The sequence below is a fragment of the Bactrocera oleae genome, chromosome 2 (genome assembly GCF_042242935.1).
Source record: "Bactrocera oleae isolate idBacOlea1 chromosome 2, idBacOlea1, whole genome shotgun sequence".
Lineage (NCBI taxonomy): Eukaryota > Metazoa > Arthropoda > Insecta > Diptera > Tephritidae > Bactrocera > Bactrocera oleae.
In genome coordinates this window covers 88,424,999-88,441,804 of record NC_091536.1, presented here as the reverse complement: position 1 = coordinate 88,441,804, position 16,806 = coordinate 88,424,999, and the positions used below count along the sequence as shown (strand labels likewise).

General features: G+C 36.1%; 1 protein-coding gene across 3 annotated transcripts in view; it reads left to right on the top strand.

Moving 5' to 3' along the window:
- Positions 1-16,806, top strand: part of Cad99C (cadherin 99C) — a 124,026-nt gene that overhangs the window by 66,874 nt on the left and 40,346 nt on the right. For all 3 annotated transcript variants that reach the window (XM_070105962.1, XM_070105961.1, XM_070105960.1), the window contains 2 exons: positions 13,310-13,488; positions 14,097-14,222. In XM_070105962.1, the coding sequence (XP_069962063.1) occupies positions 13,310-13,488; positions 14,097-14,222 (305 nt within the window). The remainder of the gene's footprint in view (positions 1-13,309; positions 13,489-14,096; positions 14,223-16,806) is intronic.

Genomic DNA, 16,806 nt, shown 5'->3' with positions numbered 1-16,806 from the left:
TTTACAAATTCCACAGCCGGGTTCTTTGCTTAAGTCGTTTGTTACTAGAGTGCCCCATCAGACGAGTTATTTTTATATGGAGAGACTTGTCTCTAATTTCCTCTTAAGCAAAAAACAACAACATCATAACAGTGTAATAAATATTATATAAGGATATATTTATATACATTTTTTATAAATATATATATTCCAGAATTTTAATTGTAATTAAATATAAAAAAAATTCTTATATACTAAATATTTTTTATATTTAATACTCATAAAATAACGACCCGCTAATGTATCTACCTTCCTTGGGTTTTCATTATATAATTTCATAATAAGTTATTATATAAAAAAAATTAATTCAAACTACGATTGTCGACCATCACTTCTATTACCAATTAAATATTATTGTCTTTAACAATCTTTTTGGAATGCTTTATGCCACTCAAAAACTTGAGGTTCCTATAAAGTAGACTTCATAAAATGATTTCTTGGAAGTAAAGTTCCGCTGGAAACAGATAATCTTCGGGAAATATTTACTTACTTAATATATTAAAAATGACTAGACTAAATGTTTGCTCCTTAAAAAGCTATTCCATCTGGCGCAAACCTTTAGCACTACCATTTATGTAACATTTATCTCTGAAATGTGTAATTTTTTTAAATGTTTTCTATTTCAAACAATTACTTAATAAAACACTTTTTTGTATTTGCATATCTTTAACTTAATTGTTGCACGCATATCGATCATTTTTCTAAAATTATTGATTGCAATCAGTTTTATAGGCCAGCCATTATCACTGAGAAAGCCAGATGTGATACCAAAATATAGATATCACTTAATGTAAATTCAGGTTTTTCAGCGTATTTGCTACACTTTTATTTATTTTTCTCGATTTGCGAGTTAATTAAATTTACCAGCGAATTCTACCCACCAGCAGCAGAACGAAATCTTTGCATGCCACAGCCCGGCATGTCCGCACTGATGAGCCCCTCCCCTAGTAATATATAAAAATTACCATCATTTTTCTTCATCACTTCATGTGCTTGACACAGCAGTTAACGCTTACATTTCACTGCATATTGTTGTTGCTTGCTAGCGCTCAAATATTTATAAATCATTTGCTTGTTTTATGGCGAATCTCCACTTTTATTACAAATTATTTGCCTTTATCGCTTAGTCGCTTGTAGATATTTGCAAATATACGCCACATTTTTTGTAGGGCTAACAAGCAACATTAATCAAAGTGGTATATAAATGTAGCAGAGCGCATGAGTGGGACGGACGCCAGAACAAGTTGCACCTATGTTGCAAGCGCTTGGGATTTACTTAGTGGCAAGCTGTGCTCAAACAACACTTTTCATAATAGCAATAATCAAACCCATAATCGGAAAAGGGGTATAATTTTCTAGAAGCGAAAGTTTTACTCCGCACTTAAGCCTTTAGTAATTGGAAAAAAGTTGAGTATACGCCCTGGCCGTCGCACAGCGAAAGGCAGGCGTCTTGCACAAAAGTTATCGCACAAAATCAACGCAGCCATTTCAACTGGAGCAATTTCATGCAGCAAATAAACTTATCGCACATTTATAATTTTCAACATACTACAGCGTCAACAACAACAACTAAAGCAACAGCTTCTGCTTGGTTCGTTTCATAAGGTGCTGTGCTCAATGAATTGCTGAGTTGCGCCAACCGCCTTGCCACTATATTAAATCACAATAAATGAATCTGCTTTGTGGCTATTTCAACAAGTACAACAACAAAAAGTACAAAAATAATCATTTACAAGGCGAGGTAAAATATGGCAACCTAAATGTTTATATACGCTGATGATGATGATGCGTTGCCAGTTGTTGGCTACACTACAACATAGAGTGGCAGCAATTCTGTACACACTAACTTGCACGTGACGCCATTCAAAGGCGTCCACCAATTACTTTTGCAAAGGCAAGCACACACACAGTCATACATGCTTACAGACACACTCATCTACGTGACACCCTTCTAGTGTTGCTTGTCGTCTGCATATCGTGTTGCAAGTTGCCAAGTGTTGTATGTCCAAGGTATGACTCGTATGATGTAGATTACGGTGCGTGCCACTGCTGCGCCACTATTATTAAAGTGTTCTTGCTATTCGTTGTTTTTGTTGCTGTTAATGTTTGTTGTTTCGCTGTTAGGATTGTGTTGCGATAGCAAAAGCAGATCAATTTACTTTTATGCGCCTGCCACTTCACTGTGGCAGATGAAAACGAATAGAAATAAAACTGATTAAAAGAATCGAGTCGACGTGTTATTTTTCCTTTCCTTAATTCGCTTTTCCCGCTTATTCTTCCTCTTGTTGCGCCTCTCTAGTTGGTGCCGTCATATCCTGCAGCTACCTTAGCTGCAATTCAAAGCTGTGGCTTTTATAGCACTGTGGCACAGTGTTTTGATGTGATCATTTGTATGCAATTGTTTGAAACTATTCATGCCTTAAAAAATTTTTTTTAATATAAATTTTGATGCAAAATAGGGAGACCAACTTAATTTAAATATATTCTTCATTGTTATATTGAATAGAGAAGTTGGTGCAAATACTAAATATTTAGCAAAGTCGCCAACTTAATATAGATGAACTTTAAATGCTTCGAGAACCAAAACACAATAAACCAGGTCTACAAAGCAATACCATTTCACCGCCCAAATAAATAATAAAAATCACGGCTTTTTTATAATATAATTTCTTGTCTTATAATTTTCAACGCAATCAGTAGTCTCTTTTTCAAAATCCTGTTAAACTATTTCTGACATTATATGTGTATCTTTCCCCAAAAGATTGCCCACATTCAGGCGCATTGTCAACAATAGGTTTTAAGCAAAATCTGACTCCGAATACGGTGTATAGAGATATTTTTCAGGAACTATTCATATCTTTTGAATCTTAAACAGTGATATAAGCTTAAGGAAAACTTAATATTTTTCGGATAATTAAAAAAAATTGGAAAGAGCTATAATAAACATTTTGTTTTTCGGAACATGATGATTTTACGAAAATTTCTTAACAGTATAAAAAGTAACCGAAATATGTATTGCTTACATTTTGGCACTATATTTAGCTAAGTTGCGAACCTGTTAAATCTTTATGGAGAATGAAGAGCCACAAACATAAATAAACATCTATACAGCAAAATTAGTGATTCAGCATTAAAATTCTGGATTTACATTTTTGGACTTTACTTTACTTCATTAATATTGTTATCAACTGAACTATTTTATTGTATTTCCACTTTATTTTTGTAAGCTTTATTGAATGTCAAAACGATTCTCCATTTCCAATCTAGGGTATCGAAAACTAAGTCTCTTCTTTCTAACAATCCTCAAAACTCTATTGCGATTCATTTAACTAAATCACCGTGCGCAGTCCTGGCTCTGGATTTTTTACTTGTCCTTAGTTGTTGTTTTATTTGTCTACCACATCAACTTTTGCGGTTTGCCGCTTTTATTAACAAAGAGAAATCGTTTTTAAACAAAACTTTGATTGTTATGCCAATGTTGAGCGCTGCAAGTAGATGCCGGCAAATAATAAAAAGAACTACAACAACAACAAATGCAGGCAACAGGTATACAAAGTCTTAGCAGGCAGCTATCTTCTGCCAAAGCAACGCATCAGCGCGAAGATCTTCAAATTTATTACATGTATTAGTTATATGCACAGACACACGTGCACACGAATACATATACAGTATTGCATTTAATTTGTCCATCGCTGATATTATAGCTGTGTTGCTGCCTTCCTTTAACCATTACAATGGAAAATTGAATAAGCCATCGGCGATGAAATGAAAAATATTGGCGTGATTGCGGTTAAATTTACAATTGCTTTTATAGGGTTTGCCAACACACACACACATACATATGCATATTTACGTTTATATAAGCTAGCATATACGCACATGTTGTTGCATATGGTTCTGTCATCGGTGCCACACAGTAATAGTTATTTGTTGCAAATGAAAACAATTGCGATCAACGATAAATGCTGCGATTGCCATTTACTGCCCCAAGAAAGACACTGTAAATTTTCTCTTTTGCATTTAGTTAGGTACGTGAAAATTGCTTTGGCATCTCCTTCAGTCGCACTTTGGTGCCCCGTGCCGTTTACATTGCCACCGGCTATTTTAAACAAACGCCACAAACTGGAAATTATTAGCTTTTACATTGTTTGCAGCGGGAAATTGATACCATTTTTCACTTTTCATTTACATTATTGCATTCGCTATGTACGAGTACTTACCATGCAACTAGCACTTTCGCATTAGTTTCGGAGAAGTAAACAGGTAAGTAAAGAGATTTCCAATAAAGGACTTCGATAAGCGTGCTTCAACCGCAAATTGGAAAAAAAATATACATATTGCATTTCATACCCCATTCTAGTTTTGAAAATATATTGATCAGTTGATCCCACACATTTCCGGAATGACTTAGTTTTTAAGTTTTCCTCCTTCAAATCACTTGAAGAAAAGGTGGTCTAACTGAACTCTCTGATTTTGGTGTTCTAGGATATCCATTTTTTGCTATGATACTTTCCAAAAATTCTTGAAGTACAAATTTTCATACCTTAGCCTGCAATTTTTTATAATTAATGCAAGGTTCTAGCAGGAATACGAGTATAAAGGTCTCATTATATTCTTTAACTCTACTATTAAAAGCAGAATATTTAGCGTCTGTATATAAAATATATTGAGTTCCAAATTTTTTAACCTGGAATTGTTACAAATTTTCGTCCACTCATTATGCATGCAATGTGATCAGAAACTTTCCGGAATTTGTCGTTTAAACTGCCCGCGCTGAATATTTTTCAGCACTTTTTTTTGTTAGAATGGTAGCACTATACTTAATTACTATGCCAAAAATTAACGCCATCTGTTAACCAGTTTGTTTGCAGCAGCTGTTAAAATCAGTCGATCTCAGTAGCGTTTTGCGATTTTTACAATGGAAAAAAATATTAAACAAGGATTTTGTGTTTGGATCAAAATTTCGTGTGCGGAATCGTTGCGAATGTTAGAAAAGGCTTATTTGTGAATCTTTTCTATCGAAAACCCAAGTCTACGACTGGTACAAAGATTTTAAGGATGGCCGAAATCCGTCGAAGACTTGTCACGTTCGTCGTCCTTTGACGTCAACCACTGACATGAACATCAAAAAAGTGAAGGAAATCGTGCTCGAAAATCGTCTGGCGAGTGTTAGAGAAACTCGAGGAGCTCGTAAGCTATACATCGGCCGTGAAGCTGCTCGTTTGATTGTGACAGATAATTTGGGAATGAGATGCGTCAATGCTCGGCTTTTTCCAAAAGAATTGGATTTTTTGCAAAAAGACCATTGTGTGTAATGCTTTTAAGACCAAAAACTCGTTCAATGCCATCGATCAACCACCGTATTCGGATACACCGGATTTGACCCCATGTGACTTTTTTGTTTTCAAACTTCAAGTTACTACTCCGTGGAACCCGTTTCGACTCGATTGAAGCCGTAAACGAAAATTCGCAGAGGGAACGAAAGGCGATCTGGAAGAGAGAGAATTGATGTGGTATATGTGTATCGCTTCAGAAGGAAAATATTTTGAAGGCAAAAAAATAAATATTGATGAAGATTAAAAATTTTTTGTTTCATTTACAATTTCCGGAAACTTTCTGGTCGCATAGTGCATTAAAACCTCGGATTTACTACTTTTAAGTAAATTTCATTATGGCTCTCCAAGTAAAGGACTGTAATTATCGGAATTTTGGTGTTTCTATACACAAATTGTTCACAGTGACATGAATATAATCTGTTTGCACAGAAAATTTGGCATCTTAAATATAGCACAGATAATTTTAATACACTTTTGAAATTATCAAAGCCTTACAGCATGCCACCAGAGGGAAATTTAAAATCTAAGCTAGTTATCGAGACTTCTTAAGAATTGTTCTATCTGGTCTTGGTCGGTGGAACAACCAACACCCATACAGTATAAAAGTAGGTAAACACAGTAGCCAGTTTTGTGTTTCTCAATTTCATAAAAAAGTATTCATACACATAATATTTCTTTCGTTTTAATTTTGTTTTGAATAGTACAGACCTTTTACTGCTCCTACACGAGAATTTAGTATATGTAAGTATTTGCGAACTTACCACAAATGTTCATGTAATAAATACATCCAATGCGTTTCTTCCATTCGCTGTCCGTTTGTGCGTTGACATTGTCATTTGGTGCTACAGTGTCCTAGTCGCAAACATGTGGCGGACTACTGAACATGAAAGCAAACTCCATGCGTTGCAGTTGCAACGAATGTGGCGCATTAAATTACACATTGTGCGCCAGGGAGTCGAACGGTTTTGCCAGCACAGAAGTTATTGTTGCACCAAATGGTGGCGTGAGTCGCATTACAGCCAGACAAAATAATCTGCACGTACACACAAAAATATTGCAAGTGCTGGCGAAATGCATAAATAAGGCATTCCAAAGTGCCAAGAGCGTGACGCAAACTTTTAAAATACAAAATCATTAGCGGTTGCAAATAATTGCAATGAGAATGTTATCAAGTTGCGGTTGTCAGCGTGTTGTAGGTTGAAAATATTTCTTAGTTGGTGGCATGGTGTTTGAATTGGATTTTGTGTGGATTGAAGTTTCTGCACCAAACGTGAAAGGTAGGCCGTTTTTTTGTCCCTTTATTCTACTTATTTCCTTAATATTCTGGGAACCAAGAAATATTCACAAACATTTTACGAGGAAGTCTCAAATTCTTATTCCTTGGCATATCTCATCAGATGAAAGCATTATGTACGTTCTTAGTTAGGCGATTTTGGTCAAAGTTACCCATTGGTGATTAGTGAATTAAAATTGAAACTTAAGACTGTGGCTTCAGAAAGTTTACTATTGCTGTTTATGAGCCATCATATATCTACTCAGAGTAGTTGAAAGTAGATTAGTCGGTTATTTTTACTTCGGTGGTCTTATTCAACGCCTAAAGTTCTTAACAGATTGACACAGAAATAAACTATCGAATTAAGCAAATATATGGCTTACGTCTCATATGAATCGATATTATACCCTTTATTTAAGTTTTCCAATAGTTAAAGCAAAAAACTTTAGAAGAACCTTTCACTTGGCGCCATCACAAAGGTTGACCCTTCTAATTATAGACCTCGTAAAACCGTCGTAATGCATCTGTCGCAACAAATTCTTATTTGAGCGGCGAGGGACTACTAAGTTTCACCACCAACAGAAGTGACTCACTTTCGCCTGACAACAAATTACCCGAAGTCCCATCACCCAACTTTCACAGCAGTCGCCAACTTCATCCACACTGTCCCTTCTTTTGCAGTTCTCAATGCCAGACAGCCCAACTTACACTCACCGAAGGCGAGAGAAAATATCAAATTCATAACGTAAATGCACAGAAGAATAATGACTTCTTGTCGGCTTCTATTAAAAATGTAAACTACGGTCGTGTCAGTTAATGACTACCGCGCTGACAACCTCTGACTGCGGCGACCGCCATCAGTGTGCTGACGCCACCGTTTTTTTCTGCCATTACTTTGTTAACGTCACTGCCATTGCACACTTTCACGCGCGGTGTACATGCCATGCCGTGTTATGCAGTGTCCTGCTGTTCTATGCAGTGCTGTAAATCAGTGTTGGACTCATGCTTTGGGTTGGGCAGCTAAGTTATTGGCCTCACTGTCCCCTAGCGCTGTCTTTTTATAATTGTCGGCTTAATTGTTCCGCTATCGTTTGGCGTTGCATGATGCAGCAGCATCGTGGTAATGAAAATTATGTTAGAGAAGGAGTTGAAACTAAAGTTGCATATCATCTTAATTGCTTCAGCAGCGGTAATGATATTTTGAATGCAACTCATCTCAGGCATGAGCTTGCAAAATGTGTGGGCTGCAGTGAATACAGATATTTTTGTTGCCTTTGCACAGGCTTTTTACTTTAATATAGTGTATTATAATTTTACTTAAGGGATGCACATCAGATAAATCCCTGCATGTTCTGAGCTTCGGCGAGTCAAATCAATACCACCTACATTTGTATTTTTCCAAAGAGTTGGCTTAAATTTCTTCTTCATTTATTGCTACAATTTTAGCCGTTGTTATAAACTTAGAAATTATTTCTTAATTGAAGAAATGTGACTTCGTTATATTAACTAATTTCGGACATTCAGTTATCAGATATTTTTTATTCATTCTTAATGATTTTCTTATTAATGCATTTTTAACCGAGAGTCTTAATGATTTCTCTCTCTAGTGTTCAGACAATAGTTTTACTTCCCATGTTGAAGATGTATGAAATCCTCTTTTAAATATCTCAACAAGACTGACTATTCTCTAAAGCCAGCACTGACTCTCTTGGTTTTCTTGATACTATATATCGCTCACTAATTCATTTTTAGAATTTCTGACAGCATTTTGATTGAATACAATTTAATTTCATGGGTAGTCCTATGGAGATGGCGGAAGTGAAACTCGATGATCTTCGTTGGCAATCTTGTATGTGTTTGTTTCAACTTAGCGATAATATTGTTGTCTTTTGCGCTTTTATTACGTTTTATTGAGCTTCTGTGGTAGCTGTTTGAGCTTTTGCTTCAGCAGATTGAGCTTTAATATAAATTATTGAGCTTTCATTGTGCTTTTAAGAACTTTCGCCAAAAATTTAAGTTCCTCTACTCATTCCTAAACTTATACTACTTTTGGCAATTTTACATTATCTAGAATAAAACTCAGTGAATAGAAAGTATTTGTGAGTTTAGTTCTACTAAAGAGCTTTCATTACTTTTTGGAGTCATTTAAAGTTTGGATATATATTCAACTGCTCTGCATAACAACAATTCACTATACATTTGAAACAAATTGTTAACACAAAATGACATATAAAACTTTCACAGGAAATGGAGACACACAAACTTAAAAAAACCACATCTCCTCTAGAGTTTAAGGCAACCATTTGTCGCATTGCTACAACTTCGCCCAGTGTCGGAGCACCAACAATCACTTTCGTATTTAAACTTAAAAGCATTTGCAACATTCGCTGGCATGGTGGCACCTCCCTTCGGCCGATTGGCGAGCTTTCATTAAGATTGTTAATTTAAGATCTGTGGCGTAATTTACTTTGCCATGCAACATAATGTTGATGCAACGTTACAGAATGTTGATGCAACATGCTGCATGCAGTCTGTAGCAAGTTTGACATATACACGTGATTTATATATGTATGTGTATGTGTGTGTACTGCATTTAACTTTTAATACGAGCAGCGCCGGCGATAAAATAGTTATGTCGCTTTTAAAAGACTAACTGCTGCGAAACTTCGGCGTGTGAAATGTGTATTCATGTGGAAATTTGTGTTGTAACATGTGTGTATGTGTATCTGTTTTGTGCTGATGTTGCATTTACAATTACATGTATGTGAAAGAAACATTCTTACCATTCATACACATGCACCTGTGTGGTGAATAACGACAAGTGGCATGCATTCCAACATGCCGGCATTCATATTTCCTGCAGCATGCCACAAATAACCATGAGCACAATGCAACGAAGGTGCATATTAGCAACTTGCAATTATCAAATGTGTATGTATAGGTGTATAGGTGTATGTGAGTATTTGCCTTTTACTGCGATTTGCGCTTCATAAAACTGTCTCAACGTCCATCATTCCAGAGCATTCAAATTTAATTTTATACTTGCCACAGACATAAATATACACTCGACGCTGGCTGCCGCGACAACAACGCAGCAATTTAGCATTCAGCGAGGCAACTAAGTTTCCATCAACGGAAACACAACTCGTCGCGTAATTGTATTAAATGAATTGTGCAACACAAGCGTGGCAAGTGTACATGAAATCATGAGCAAAAGCAGCAGCAAAGCAATCGTCTAACGAATCTTGCAACCAACTAAGGGCAGCTAATGTTGGCGCGGCGGCAACCTGCAACACTAAATAATAATCTTTGTGGCATCGGCGCTCACACACACACCACACACATATATACAATTGTATACACAACCGCTTTAAGTTTGTGGCAGTGATTCTCTGTGTCAGCAACTTCTAGCGTTCTGATCAAACTGTCCAATGTTAGAATGTCGGGACCGCCCTTGTACTGTACGCCAAACGCCATTTAAACGCCATCCATGTGGCTGCCCATTGCCGTCCGTTCGCTGCCCGTTTCATTTTGCTCACTGCTTTTTTCCGCTGGTAATTACAGTCGCTACGCCTTGTTGCAGCCTCGGTGTTTGTCTGCAGCCGTACTGCCGCCGTCGCCGCTCTTGCTACAAACGCGCCCTTTACACAGACCAAGTGCCACATTTGTCTCGCGCAAGTTGCAGCAAAGCATAAACTATACGAACTTAGCTGATGGCAGCCAAAGTGGGGAAGAAAAACTCAAGAAATGAGCAGAAGTTAAATCAAAGTAAGCACAATTGTGTCAGCGCAAAAAGCACAGCAGCCGTAACAATAAACGCGCTGGCAGCAAGCACCACATTTTACATGCCACAAAATAGCCTAGCCACTGCGCTGACACAGCTATTACTACCTGGCAGCGCGCTGTTGCACGAAGCTACTTGCATGTGTCCCCTCGCCCCACAGCTCCGCAGTTACTATATTTTATTTTCTCTTTAGTATTCAGTGCCACAAATTCTTATTTTATGCATACATACTTGCATTACAATTGTTGTTTTTTTCTATGCCACTTTCGGGCGGCAAAAAACTTGAACACCTCTTCCTGCATCTTCCTGAAACAGCGGCAGCAATCGTCGTCGGTGTTTTGTTTCTCTTTTGTATCTTTCGCTTATATTTCCATTGTTTTTGTTGTTGTGGCATTGGCTTCCTCTCTGTTGCCAGAGCGCTACCTTAAACGCTTTGCTGTTCCTACGAATCGAATATTATTGTGTTCTAATGCTCAGCTGTCTGTTTGCTTGTATGTTAATATATATGGTATGTATATATTGCCATTGGCTACACTGTCTCTTTGCTATTGTTGTTTTGAGCTCCATTCGTTTTTACTCCTTTGCGACTTATTACAACTTGTGATTTTAGTTTTAGTTTAAGTGTCTGATATAATGATTATAATTGTATGGCACGAATGAAAAGTCGCCTTGTAATCCGAAGCAAAAGGAAAGGAGGAATTTCGTTAGATAGTTGATAAATGAAATAAAGCGCAATATTAACAGGTAATAGGAAATTAAAGCAGGAGGCATTAACATGTTCGAAGGGTACGGAATAACCTTAATAGATTTGGAGTTTAAAATTATGTGGATCTCTTTTGGATTGAGGAATAAAAAAATACTGAGAACTGTGTTGTAAAGATTATATGAGTTATATACCATATGATCAAATTTGACCCGGACTAGCAAAAACATATGTTTTCACATATTTTAATACAAATCTTTATTATCACCTTCAAAATATGCTCCTGAGCCAACGCTTTATTCGATTCGGCATACACTTGTTATAAGTTTCTTTGGTTCGAGTCTAGCATTGGCACACTTTATACCCAACGTGATGCTAGCTTACTCTCTTTTGGAAGCATACTTAACTTTACTAAGACTAACTTCGTCTTAAAAAGTTGAATTTCTTAAGAATCTGTAACCCTTTTTTGAACAAAAACTCTTTACTTCTTTTCATAGTAAACTTTAAGTTGAGAACAATTGAAAATTTTTTCGTTTCAAAGCTCAAAATTAATACAAAGTAACGAGGCTCGGATTCAGAATTAAACCCAGTGATAGTAAGATTATCAAATCAAAGCAAATAGAACAGTTCATTTTACGAATTCTAAAAAAAAAGCTTACGAATTGTTATATAAGTATGCAACGCATTTGCACCTTTTTAGAATATGCTATATTTTGAATTATCGTATCTTTTCAATTAATGACGCTGGATTTGTATACAGAAGCCCAAAAAATAATCTGAGCTTAACGAACCGAAGATGGGGACTTTAGAACCCGAATTTGTAAATTAAATTCGTTTACCCATTGATGTTATCTAGTTCCCTACTATGCTGAACTATTTCGACTAAGTACTCATATAATCATACTAAAAGTAAGACACTTTGAAATGTTGCTTAACAATTGGGGAAATTAACAAAAGAAAAATAAGAACTCAACATGAGGCAAGAATTTGTGAGGATTTTAATAACTTCCGCATGTGTGCACAGCGCCAAACACATATTGCTAAGCTTGCGAACATCGAAACTGTACCACGCACTTAAAGTTCATGTAGTCGAATTAATAACTCACTGGTACCGATGCTTTCGCACATTTGATGGCCCATCAAATACTCCTGAGGGCATATTAACAAGTATGCCGTTGAAACTCAACAAATACGAGTACATGAAATACCCAATTCTCTTAATGCCGACTGCACTAAAGTCGTCCTCTTCATAAACGCATCTTCAAAAGAAAGAGAAAGAAAAAAATTGTGGATGGGTTTATATCACTATACCGTACATGAGATGAAATGGTGTATTTAGAAATCATATGTTATTCCTTCAAAGTCGAACTGAAAGGCATTTTAGAGAATCGTGCTTACTTTTGATCAAATTGCTGATATTATTGCTACTTGAATTGGGTCATATTTATCTAAATCCGCAAGATGGTGCTGTAGTCAAGCCTTAGCAACTCATATGGATCGACAGATGGCGTAGCTGTAGATATATTCTTCTCAAATAAAATAAGTCGCGACAATTTCAAATTGCGAGCTTCCTTACATTTTTCTACATTTTTACTTAATCTTTAATGAAAAGTACCGGAAAGGTATTAATTATTGACAACAGTTCCATATATAGAGCTAGTATTTCTGGGAAATAGTTCGAAAATAAGTATTTAGCATAAAATACCGTGTACTATACAATTCAATGTGGTACAAAAAAACGCTCAAGTCGACTTGAGCTGGGCTGGATCTATAGATTTAAAATTACCACAAGAGTAACTTAAATGTGATTTATTTAAACCAAATAGTTTTTTTTCCCTTGAAGTACTTTAATAAAAAAATTCAAATTTTAGTTAAGATATAACGGGGATACATCCACTTGCAAATCAAAAAGAAAATATTTTTTTATACACTTTTTTTTAAGATAAAAACATACGTAAGAAGATCGTGTCTCACGTCCATCGTGAATATGTTATAATATCTCTTAATTTCAAAAGTTTTACTGCTCTTTCAAATAAATTCGTAAGCAGTCCAGAATGCAAACTTAGCATCCGTACCACTCTATTTCAATTTTTTCTTTAATTCTTATTTGTTTTATATTATGCTTACTGTTTGTTCACTAACTGCTACTGCACCGTTTATTCATGTATTTACAGTTATTGGCCAACAAACCACGCCGCCGGAGTTGCCAATCTACGGTGATCCCTACACGGAAATTGCACTGGATCTAGTCTTCCCAAAGGGGAATCCGACATTCCTGCTGGACGGCAAGAAATTGCAGCTGCTGCAGCCGCTCGATCGCGATGAGGAGAATCTGAGTCACATTGTCTTTCAGGTGAGCGCACGAAAGCGACCACAAGCTAAGCTACTAGAACAAAGCTGAGCTCAAAATAAAGTAAAGCAGCTTGTGTGTGAATCCGTGAGTCTGAGAGTATGTTTGTGTAAGAGTGAATTCATGGGATGCAGCGCGCTAAAGGCGGCTGGCTTGCGGTAATATATATACAAGTAGGTGGAATGTGCAACTTGAAATGTTTGTATGTATGTGTAGATGAAAAAAGCCCGCGGTGGCTTGCCGCTGTGAGATTTTGTTTGGTGAAATGCAAATTTTTTATGGCGAAATTTTACAGTTGCACGCCACAAAATGCGCCAGCCACCAACAAAAGTAAGTAGACCGCTTAGCTAATAAACAGAAATATGCAAGCGTTTTCTGCTTTACTTGTGCCATTTGGCGTGCAGCGCTGCAATTTCTCAAGCATATCTTCCACTTGTGCAAACCACCAACGAAGTGCTTCACTTTTGGGGCGAGTGCGTATGTGTCTGCGGTTATTTCTGCCTGCTTAGTTTATTTAAAAATATTGAGCGCTTTTATTTGTGTTTATTTCTTTTTGGTTTTTACTTTATTTAATTTTGTTTTAAATTTTATTTCATTTTGCTGCACCACAGGTCTCCTGTTCGATTCGCAACGCAACCAACAAGCGACGCAGCATTCCGATTATTGTGCGCGTATCTGATGTCAACGACAATGCGCCGCGCTTCATGAACACACCCTATGAGGTCACCGTGCCGGAGGTAAGAAATGAACAATCTCTATGAAATTACAAAAACAAAAATTTAACAACAAAGCAGAAGTAACATTAAAGAAGCGTACATTGGTATATGCATGTGTGTACGTAGAAGTATTGGCAAAAAGCGAAAAAAGGAAATTAACAACTTTTTTAACTTTACAAAAACCATATTTGTTTGTGTTTTTGCTTTAATTTGCCTCTTTGCCGCAATCTTGATAAGCTGCTTAGCGGGAAGCGACTGCGTCGGCGCACCGGCTCGCCATGACGCTGCTAGAAATGCATTTTCGCGCTGCGAAATTTATATTTGCTTTCCTTCTTCTCTTCGCTATATTTTGCGATCTATAACACCAACAGCAACAACAATAAAATCTGCTCCACTCCGATTTAGCTGGGATTACAAAACCACAATCATTGTGGCAACGCCAACAATTAAATGTGCCTAGTTCTAAGGCAAGGTGTTTCCCGCACAGCCGATCGCTTGCTTAAAGCGTCCCCTTCAGCTGGTAAATGATTCGCATTGCACACTGCAGTCAAGTTCGCCAACCTGGTGGGTGGTTTGCATTGATCGCAACTGGTTTTTCGCACCCACGCACACTTTTATTTCTTATAAACTGCAAATAATACCAATAAGTATTTCTCATAAATGCTCGCAAACATTTGTTAGTGGTGCTACCGTCGGCGTTGTTGTTGTTATTAGCACGCTTTTAAACGACTCTCCAGTTAACTCTGTTAAGATTGACGTTAGCTGTACTGCATATGTGTTTGTATGCAATGGTGCTGCCTTAGAACAATTATGCGAAATTGAAATGGTTTGCAAAATTCAAAAGACTTAAGCGACAAACTCGTTTTGAATAAAATATTCTAGTTAAAACTATACATAAAATATTGTTATGGCTATTTTTTTAAATAAAGTGGCCACTTTAACCGAATATTTATTACGATTTGTTACAGTAACAGTAAAATTTAGAACACAAATACCGTTAGACCCACAATTTAAGTATAATTTAATAAACTTAAATAGTTTTATGAGCTAACAACTGACCAAAATTACAAAAACACGGTTTTTATAACGAATACTAGATAAATGGATTATTTTATATAAATCGAACTACATATTTTTAAAATGGTGACTAAATTCTACTATTATCCAATCAGCTTCTGGGTAAAGATATTTGTAGCATGTCTTAAAGTAGCTAAAGATTAGATTGTTCGATGAAAAGACAGCACCTGAATCCAATTATGGCCAAATTTGATATTCGATATATTCAACTGACGTAATAGAGAGAGAGATTGCGGTTTAGAAAATGTGTTTAAAAAAATGTTATTCTACATAATAGGCTCAGGATAATGCATAAATTCCATATGAATAATATAAAATAGTAAACTGTAATTTCAAATGTTCGAAAATTTATAATTATATCTAAATACGCGTACATTAACATCCCCTGTTTTCATCTCGAAATTATTAAGTTATGGTTAAAGTTTGTGAAACCGTAGCTCCATTTAGAAATTGCATATCACATCAAAACGAAGGTCTCAGCTGTCAAAAGTTTCACATGCGAAGTCGTTTCAGTATCTCCTTCTCTTTTCTTTTGTTTTTTTGGTTCTTTGTGCTAATTCCACTCTTTTATTGCTGTTATTAAACTGCCATCTTAAAAATGCATTGCCCTGAGAAACTATTTTGCGTGTGCACATACTAACATACATGAGTGCAACAACTGCAAAATAACAACAAAATTTGGATGCGGGTTGCGTTATTTCGCATGCGTTGAAGATAATTCACAATATTCAATTATGTACAACAATTAGTGTCACTAAGCGATATTAATAAGTACTGAAGGTAAGAATTGAAAAGGACTAGATTGCATAAAAAATTCTTCAAGAAAAATATTATTTTCAATAGTTTTTTTATACACTATACATATAAACATATGCACCGTTTTTTTCAAAATTGAAGATTACAGAAAATTATTGATATCATCAGCCGCTTTCGGTGATACCAACTTCTAGTTATCTATTATCGGTTACAAATTATTATGTTTAAGTTATGCTCACTCCAAGCGAGGGATGAACAAACCATGACATAACATATGTCTTCCATCTCCCTCTAAATGGAATCAAAGCTATATGAAGCTATATACATAGTTTATTTCAAAGGGAAGCTAACAAAGTCATAGATCAACAACATGGGCTATTTACATCAGTCAAAAGCGTAACATATGCGATCTCTATGTGGTCCAAACAGATGATAGCTCTTTTTCGTCAATGATTTGTTGGAAAATTCTTGAAATCCCTCTAGATGACTTCGTACTATTTTATTACCGAGCTGGGAATGGCAAAAATGATGATGATGATGATGATGATAATGAAGAGGATGATGATAATGACGACGATGACGATGATGAAGTTGATGGTGATGATTATGATGATGATGATGATGATGATGATGATAATGATAATGATGATAATGAAAATGATGATAATGATAATAATAATGATGATGATGATGATTATAATGATGAAGAGGATGATGATAATGACAACGATGAAGATGATGGTGATGATTGTGATGACGATGATGATGCTAA